We start from the raw sequence: 9,631 nt of genomic DNA on the forward strand, positions 1-9,631 counted from the left end.
CCACTAGGGAGCGGTGGCGGCGACGTAGTAGCGAACAGAACAGAGAGGATAGGAGAGAGGTTTATGCTTCTTCAACCTTGAACAACAACCATGACAGCCACGTGTTGCTCCTCCGGCCTCCGTAACGTGATGTGCCAACTAGCGGTTCTTCGTCGTCGGCGGCGTCGTTCATGGCAGTTCTTCCGATCGCTCACATCGTCACCGGAGGCTAGGGTTGGCGCTTCAAGGCAAGGCAGCAGGCAACTCGTGAGCAACATCAACACCGGAGAGGCACCTGCTCGAGTCCCCATCGGCAGCTCTGTCTTCAACATCATGGCAGCAAGCTTCGTCGGCGTCCATGGAAGGTGGTGGTGGCGGTTGAAGATGAGAGGGATGTATAAGGGTGGCGACTGCATCAGGTTATTAGGGTTAGGGTTTTGGACGAGCTATAAAACAGTTAAATACTCGGCTCCTTCAAACTTCTCCCCATAATGACCGAAATAGTCCCCCCTCCTCTATTTTCTTTCAAAACAAATCCTTAATTTACCCTTTAAACCCTTGCTCCGATAATTATTTCAATTTAAGTCCTAATAGTTACCAAGCAGCCCCTGTCTTCAAAATCATTTCATAACAAGTCCAATATTTTACTAAACACACCCCGGCTTCTGAAATCCTTTCCAAAATAAATCCCGAAATTATCCTTTAACCCCCGGAGATTCAATTCTTGTCATTTGGCTTCCCGAAACCAACACCCCACTAATTACTAATTGATTTTGGACAATAATAATATAAAATAATAATAATAATTACTTCTCGGTGTTCTGGATTTATTATTTAATTATTCTATTTTAAACGGGATGTTACAACACCCCATCACTTCTTTGATTCTCTCCACCTCGTGTTGGGTAGCTGCAATCTTTTCTCATTAATCATAGAGGATCGGGTGAAGATCGTCAAGGTTGAGACATTCTCGAGAGTATATGGAATCGGGAGATGGAGGTGGTGGTGGAGCCGCGATAGTGGATTGCGCTTATTCGAGAAGTTGTCGGTAGATTTTTTCCGAAAATAGGTTAGGAACTTTAGGGTTTTCTTTTTTATAATCCTTACATGTTTCCCTTTACATACATAAAGACCACCATCACTCTTATGCCCAAGTAATGCTAACAAGGCTTGTGTTGGCTTCGCTGGACATTTTAATCCGACTTGGTATCTTACGTGACAATGGCAACCTACTAAATTAGGTAAACACCCCAAATTAACCGGTACAACCATACTTTGTATCCTTAGAAAGCAAAAAAAAGGACCCTTTAAACCAAATGTTGTATTGGGCTACAATGATATTTTCTCAATTGATTAAATACGTTCTTAGAGCGACTTGTCTTACCATTTGGTAGGTGGTATGTGCAAATAGAAATAATTGTTTGATTGGTAGAGTTAAACAAAAAAAGAGAGTTATTCCACAAGATAATGACTCGGTCTTATTTTTGGTTTGTAATAGGTGAAAAAAATAAAAAATGATGTGGACGGGTTAGATGCAGAACCCGAATCTCTTTTTCTTTGATGTATTTATTTAGTTAGTGTAGTTTTTTTGCTAATTTTTTCAATAAAATCTTTTAGTTGTTCTAAAAAATTAGTTTAACAAATTAACTTCTTGATATTTCTTGAACGCCCTAACAAAAATATGCCTTAATATGTGTACAACATAACATATACGAGGTTTCAAGGTTCTACCAATTTTTATATTCAATTTTTGAGATTGTATTGTGCTACAAAAGTCATTGTGTTTGTTCTCATGTCATTGTCATAGACCGGGTTTCAAGGTTGTTCATTCCCACATAATCATACTTGGCTAACATTTGAAAAATGTTTAATTAGTGGCCAACACATTACAGCAAGGATTTAGGTATACATCAAAAGGAAATAAATAATCAATTACATTATTGCAATTTCAAAGTAATTAACCTACAATAAATATCGATTCTTAATCCCTTACCCAAACCCCCTTAACCTTTTCCTAACCACAACGAAAATACCCCTCTAAAAACACAAGCTCCTCCCTCATTGAAAAGAAAAATGATTACAATGATCAGAAGAAGCATAACTAAACTATGATTTAGATTATTATATGGGTCTGTAAGCAAACCATCTCTTAACCATCTCAAAGCATTCTTTAGGCTTAAATTCTGGAGCTGTGTGTCCTGCTCCCTACACAAGAACAAAATCGCAAACTAGTCTCAGCACGTTTATATATAACAAAATTTCCATATATATATAACATGTTGTACGTACCTTTACAGTTGCAAATACTAAAGTATAGTTATCACGAGCATACGTGGTTTTGTATCCTGCATCTTGACCATTAACATACCATGCATCCCAATTACTATCTGTAATTGTTAAATTAAGAGAATTTATCCAGTTACGTGTCCCAACATGTGGAACCATCATGTCATGATCTCCACTGTTTCAAAAAAAAAATGATATTATTAGTGTATGTTACCAAACATGCAAGTTAATTAACAACCAAAAAATGTAAAAATAAAATAAAATATAATACCTGAAAATCAAAGCTCGACAGTTTCTTTTACTTAGCTTTTCGTGATAGACAACACTATTCTGGACATTGAACTCATACAATGGCATTGAGGGTTTTCCATAGTTATATTTCATGTCCAAATTACATAACAACCATTCATCCACCGTTCCCTAATTAGCACCATCATATAATTTAATCTTCGATATGTTTTTTTATACATGACTTATAATAGTAACGTGACGATATTTTTATGTTTTTTTATTTACTTTACCTCGCGTACGTTGAGTGCTTTCATAACATTTTCATCATTGGCCCAAAGGGTTGCATAGTTATAATTGTCACCCTGTCAAAAAAAATTATACCATTTATATAAATTCACAAATGTATTATTGCATGATGAAAGATATGAGAAAAGAAGGGAGAGAATTACTCGACAAAAGGTATCCGTGAGCATGGATTGTGCCGGACGCAAATTTACAGGATTGCCCCTTAGAAGTCTTCTATTTTCCTTTGTGACTGGGTTTCCACCTCGGACCAAATTGGTTACGGCATCACAATCGGGATCCAAAATTTGTTGAATATTGATGTCTCCCACACGCTAATTAACATGGAAAAGCATAAGTGCTATATAATCAAAGACTTTCATTTTAGACTAAATGAATCATCTAAATATGAGTAAATGTCGATTTTGCCTAATAGTATAAAGATGGGTGCTTCATATTTACTTAATGCATAAATAACAACCTTATACAGAAAGTACGGGAAAGAGGTTTTCCCATTGAGTGTTGACGTGTTTATGGTTAGACTTCATTTATGGAGAAAGGTTTCATCGAGACGACACTTGAAACGAGAAAAAAAAAAGTGTATAAAACATAAAAAAAACATGGAAGGTAAATGAACTAAGCTTACTTTATTGACTTCATTGATATCCAACATGCATTGCAAATTGTTAGAGTCAGCTTCTGCATAATCTCCATTGCAATCCTTTTTGGTAGACTGTTTGTTCATATAGTGAACTACTTTTATTAGTTGCATTACATTATAGAAATTCATGTGGAAACATAATGGAATGTTAACTAATTTATATTACCTCATATAATTCTTCAGATATAAGTGCCATACGATAAGCATATTCAAGTCTAGAATTTATATCACCGGTTTTGTTTGTCAATGGGTTTCCACCCATGTATCCCTATGGTATTCATAGATAAACATTTATAACCAAAGCCTTATTTAAATTTAATCACTTATCACATATACTATATACTTACTTGAATGTTCACAATGGGCTCTAGTCCTTCATCATTACCTTTAAAAGATATAAAAAGATTAACTATATCATTCTACTTGTAACGTCAATAATAAAATGTTATACCTTTATATAACTCCTCGGTAATTATTGGAATAACAATCCCCGAATAAGATATTCCAGTAACATACATGGGATTTTTTAAAAACTTGGGATGAGTCTTGACAAACTGCATTATAGTTAAATAAAATATATCAATAACAACAAGAATCCTGTTTTAATTAATTGCTATTTATTTAAAAAATTTTAACTTTAATGAACCTTTCTTATAAATTCAGCGGTTTGTGATGCTGATGCTGTATCACTAGAACGAACGGCTTCTGGAGTTTTAGTATATGAATATCCTGTTATTGTTGGTGCATCCAAATATATCACGTTCGCCACCTTTGAAAAGATAAGAGATTTTATTGTAAGAAGATTAGATTATTTGTCAACTTAATTAATAAGAGTTCTTATACGGAAAGATATTACGATAATTAATCACATGAGAGGTGTTATACACTTATACGAAAACAAGTTACAAAAATTAGGCAGATGACCAACATGTAGACTTACCTTTGACCATGAATTCGGGTCTAATTGTAGCGCTGGGACATTATCCATATAATTTCCATACTGAATTTGCATGGGACCTAAAAAAAACATATATTAATTCAGTACATTATACGCAAATTAATAACACTCGAGAAAATGGTGTTCGGTTACTGTCTAAAATGCAATGAATAGATTTTTTAATGTGGTTTTTTTCTAGCTCTGTTGATTCTAAACTTATATTGAAACAAAAAAAAGTGTCTAGGTTCAACTAATTAAGAGTCGAGGGTTTTTTTAAAGGTTAATAATAATTAATTTAACTAGGAAAGTGAAAGGCTAAGACCATTTCGGTGGGTGGTCTCCTGACACTCATCGATTCCACTCCCACTAGCTTTATAAAATCCCAGTAGTTCTAAAAAACTAGGTTTTTGTTTAATAACTTTAATTAAATTCTGATATGGTAAAACAAAAAAAGCAATAAAAAATTAACCCAGAGCTCAATAAACATTTATTTGGAACGAATAAAATTAGTTTGAAATATACATTCAGATATAACAAACAATATGTTTACAAGAAGAACTTAACCTTGACCAAATAAAAATGAAAATATAATACTAAAATCTAATAGAAAAAAAAATTGAAAATATAGTACTAAATTGTATAGGAATATCTTCAATGCTATAGATTTTATAGATTATAATGGTATAACATATAAAACTTTTATTTTATAAATGTATCTCTTTTATATAAAGCTTTTAACTTATAGGTAGTTGTACATACGAAATCATAAATAAAACTATTTCGGGTCCTTATTTATATATAAAATACGAAAATTTATTACTTTATAATTCTTTAAAAAGGAACTTATAATTCATACATAAAATGTTATTAAATATATATATATATATATATATATATATATATATATATATATATATATATATATATATATATATATAGGATGAGGTTCAATAGAGAACCATAATTAACCAAGAAACCAAGGAACCAATCGTGAGCGTCGGAAATCATAACGATCAACCGCCAAGGAAATAGATGTACACTTTTACATTGGACGCACACACACCGGATTATACCAAAAAATCCACCCTTTACAAAAAAGCCCACCACTTTTTTTCGTTTAAAATTTTTTTAGGCCATGTTTTTTACAAAAAAAAATCCATAATTAAGTGTGTTTTTTTCGAAAAAAAAATTCGTTTTTTATATATCATCATGGATCTCTATGGAAAGAGGACGAAAAATCGTGAACAACGGTATATTCGGTTTTTTTTTTCGATAAAAAACTTGGCCTAAAAATTTTTTTTAATGAAAAAAAGGAAGTAAGTTTTGTTATAATCCGGTACATGTGCGTCCATTATAAAATTTTACAACCCTTCCTTTTGCCGTTGATCGCTTTAAATTCCGACGCTTTGGATTGGTTCCTTGATTAATAATGGTTCTCTATTGAACTTTTCCCTATATAGGGAAAAGTTCAATAGAGAACCATAATTATTGGTTCTTAAAGGAAACAAATCTTTTTTTCAATTTGTAGAGCTTATTTTTTATCGAAAAAAAATCTAAAAATATCTAAATTCATATATTAACATTGTGAATGTGAAAAATATTTTTCGGATTCACCGTGTGAATCCGGATTCACATTGTGAATTTTCAAAGATTCACATTGTGAATTTTACGTAAAAAAAATCGAATTTGATATCATTAGAAAAAGGATAAAAAGTTATGAATTTCTGTATTTTTAGTTTTTTTTTTTTTTGATAAAAAATAAGTTCTAAAAGTTGAAAAAAAGATTGGTTCCTTGGTTAATTATGGTTCTCTATTGAACCGCACCCTATATAAGGGTGCGGTTCAATAGAGAACCATAATTAACCAAGGAACCAATCTTTTTTTCAACTTTTAGAACTTATTTTTTATCAAAAAAAAAACTAAAAATACAGAAATTCATAACTTTTTATCCTTTTTTCAATGATATAAAATTCGATTTTTTTTTTTACATCAAATTCACAATGTGAATCTTTGAAAATTCACAACGTGAATCCGGATTCACACGGTGAATCCGAAAAATATTTTTCACATTCACAATGTTAATATATGAATTTAGATATTTTTAGATTTTTTTTCGATAAAGAATAAGCTCTAGAAAATTGAAAAAAAGATTTGGTTACTTGAAGAACCAATAATTATGGTTCTGTATTGAACTTGAATGTTCCCAAATGAATAGTAAAGTTGTATGTTTTTTTTGTCAATTTTACCATTTACTTTTTAGCAATTTTGACACTTTTCGCCATTGCAATCAAAATTTTTTCATTTTTTAGTAACATTTTAATATTCAAGGTTTGGCCACAAAACTTTAAAGAATTGACAATTTTGGTCCCTTTTCTAAAAATTTGTTAATTCCAACCGCTTTAATTTTTTAGCAATTTTGACACTTTTCGTCCTTACAGTCAAAAGCTTTACATTTTTTCATAAAAAATACAAAAAAATTTTACATTTTTTAGGAACCTTTTAATATTCAAAGTCTGGCCACAAAACTTTAAGCAGTTGACAACTTTGGTCCCTTTAATCAAAATTTTTACATTTTTAGGAACCTTTTAATATTCAAAGTTTCGCTACAAAACTTTAAAGAATTGACAACTTGGTCCCTTTTCTAAAAACTTGCTAATTCCAACCCCTTTAATTATTTAGCCATTTTGACACTGTTGGTCCTTACAGTCAAAATTTTTCCATTTTTTCATAGAAAACACAAAAAACGGCCCGGGGCGCAGCCCGGGTTTTTCCAGTAGTTAATTAATAAAAAAAATAAAAATTAAAAACTAAAATATAATTGAAGATGTAAATTGAACTAAATGAATAAGGATTAGATATACAAAGCATATAACTTCGCTGATCATTTAATATATGTTATTAAATGATCAATAAAATAAATTATCATCTCCAATAAAAATAAATGGTGATAACAGGTCAACAAAATACTATTTTGTTATAAAAACTTGCATAGGAGACACCCTTAATTATTTTTCAGTAATGTAATTAATTAAATAATAATATTTAATATAAAAAATAGAGAATAGAGAATTATATTCAATTTGTAATGGTGGGACCCAAGTTATCTCAAAATAAAAATACCATGCTGGACCCAAAGTCCAGAATCCGTTATGGGTGCAAGCTGAAACGTGAAAGCGAAACCAACATATGCATAGGCTCTTGTCATACTAGGATGCAAAAAGTACATAAAATAACTTTGGGTCCAGCATGGTATATATATATATATATATATATATATATATATATATATATATATATATATATATATATATATATATATATATATATATATATATATATATATATATTAAAATAAAATTTCCGCTTGTTAGTTTTAATGGTGGGCATGATCTTTACCCATTCTTAAGAGAGTAAACCATAAGTTCTTATAAGTTTATTTTTATTTAAAAAATAATAATACTAAGCCGTTGTTTGCTAATATATATCATCTTTGAATCGGTCTACATTCAACATACTTAATAAGGCTTTAGAAAAATTAAAATCCATTGAACTGTTTAATAAACCATACCTTATATGAATGATAAAGATATTGAAATCATTCAGCACCGAATGATTAAGATATTAAAATCATTTAGCACGGAACGGCAATTTTTTCCAAACAAGTCTAAATATTTAAATTAGCCTTCGATATTTTGGGGGTTGGTAGTGTTTTGACCGTGAAAGCTTCCATATGAATTTAATTTACTTTTTAAAAATTTATAATAACAACAATAATATATAAAGTTATTTTGAAAATACAAGCGCGTATGTCACATCAACCTATTCACACAATTTAGACATTATATGGTAGATAACAATCATTAAATATATTTGAAGTATGGTTTTATATTAGTGAATCGTTTGGTCAATGTTCCATGATTGTAAGATTTAGAAGTAGCACAATAGAGGATATGTTTTAAAAATATACGTAAGTGTTATCCTTAATGACCTACAAATATAAGTTTAAGTTTGTTTTTATAACCATGCTCTTTTTGAAACTTTTTGTCAATAAAAGTATCATGCAATACATATGACCGAACTATTTTTACAAGACTTCAATGTCAAAGTACGTAAATTGTCACTACTATATTTATATATTTTTATGACATTTTATCAATTATATTGCTCATCACCTCGAGAATGCTTTTACATTTACCAAGAAAAAAGTTAACAATAATATATTTATATTTATATAAAAAAGGGGGTGTGGGGTAAAACCGTAAAAGGGATAGTGGTAGTTACCGATTTCAAAAAAGAAAGCACGGAGGGTGCCACAGCCAGGTCCACCGGCAAGCCAGATAATGAGTGGATCCTCCTCAGGGTTCCCTTCCGACTCCACAAAGTAGTAAAACAGCTGCACAGCTTCATCTTCTCCGACTCCAATGTACCTGAATCAATGGAAACATACATAACCATGAACGAAAAGCTTCCCGGAGACTGTGTATACATGCATCTTATATTTCTCTGTGTGTTTATGTGAAGATCAAGAGAGAGAGAGAGAGGCATATATACCCAGTTTCGAGTTTGAATGGAAGAGGACCAGGGAATCCAGGTAAGGTTTCGACGATGGTCTGAGAGTAGGCGATGAAGTTGGTTGAGGAAGCTAAGAGGACGAGGATGAATAGTAACCCCATTATCTTCATCTGCGTGTTGTGTGTATTTCTGAAGTGTGAAGGTGAAAAGTTTGATTTTATAAGTTAAATATGGAAGAAGAGAGGGGCGTGCGTGCTCAATTAGATGGAGTAGGTAGAGGGTGGATACATGTATTGGTTAGGTAGAAAACCGTGCCAAAATCAAGTTTGGCTAAGGTTTGAATACAATAGCTTCCGTGCCAAAATAAAGTTTACTGTCCTTTTCTAGGAATTTTATTTTAAGGAAATTAAGTAATCTAATCATTTTTCAATGTTATTTTAAAAATTATTATTATTATTTTGAAAAATTACTACATGACCGGAACAGCTCATTCCAGACCTATTTTTAGGAAATGGTAACAGTTATAGGATCCGACCTAGTTTTGTGGCCCCCCTATAAATATTGTTTCGGAGTTCATTTGGACGCCACTTCTCGAACATATATTTCGAAGACCGTTTCAAACTGCTATAACCTACATTCCGAAGACCGTTTAGAACTCAGTAATTCTCAAATGTCTTTTTCTAGCGGTGAAGAGTATAACTTTTATATTAAATTTATAAACATATGTGATATGTCTTTACTAC

General features: G+C 31.4%; 1 protein-coding gene across 1 annotated transcript; it reads right to left on the reverse strand.

The window, feature by feature from the left end:
* Positions 1-1,885: 1,885 nt before the first annotated feature.
* On the reverse strand, positions 1,886-9,154 carry LOC145126224 (serine carboxypeptidase-like 13). Its single transcript, XM_079061626.1, has 13 exons — positions 8,928-9,154; positions 8,658-8,803; positions 4,380-4,456; positions 4,086-4,208; positions 3,891-3,993; positions 3,787-3,824; positions 3,606-3,707; positions 3,425-3,511; positions 2,946-3,113; positions 2,787-2,858; positions 2,537-2,685; positions 2,269-2,440; positions 1,886-2,184 (listed from the first exon to the last, which is right to left on the reverse strand). Exons 1-13 carry the CDS (start codon positions 9,056-9,058, stop codon positions 2,101-2,103), a joined length of 1,452 nt encoding a protein of 483 aa, XP_078917752.1. The 5' UTR covers positions 9,059-9,154; the 3' UTR covers positions 1,886-2,100.
* Positions 9,155-9,631: the final 477 nt, after the last annotated feature.

Source organism: Lactuca virosa, chromosome 7, assembly GCF_052849685.1.
Source record: "Lactuca virosa cultivar CGN04683 chromosome 7, Lactuca_virosa_CGN04683_v6, whole genome shotgun sequence".
Taxonomy (NCBI): domain Eukaryota; kingdom Viridiplantae; phylum Streptophyta; class Magnoliopsida; order Asterales; family Asteraceae; genus Lactuca; species Lactuca virosa.

Excerpts from the sequence above, each read along its gene's own strand:
- LOC145126224 (XM_079061626.1), bottom strand. The coding sequence starts at position 9,058 with ATGAAGATAATGGGGTTACTATTCATCCTCGTCCTCTTAGCTTCCTCA. Across the intron at positions 4,457-8,657 it reads TGCTTTCTTTTTTGAAATCG|GTCCCATGCAAATTCAGTAT; the intron begins GTAACTACCACT and ends TGTTTTTTTTAG. Across the intron at positions 4,209-4,379 it reads ACCCGAATTCATGGTCAAAG|GTGGCGAACGTGATATATTT; the intron begins GTAAGTCTACAT and ends ATCTTTTCAAAG.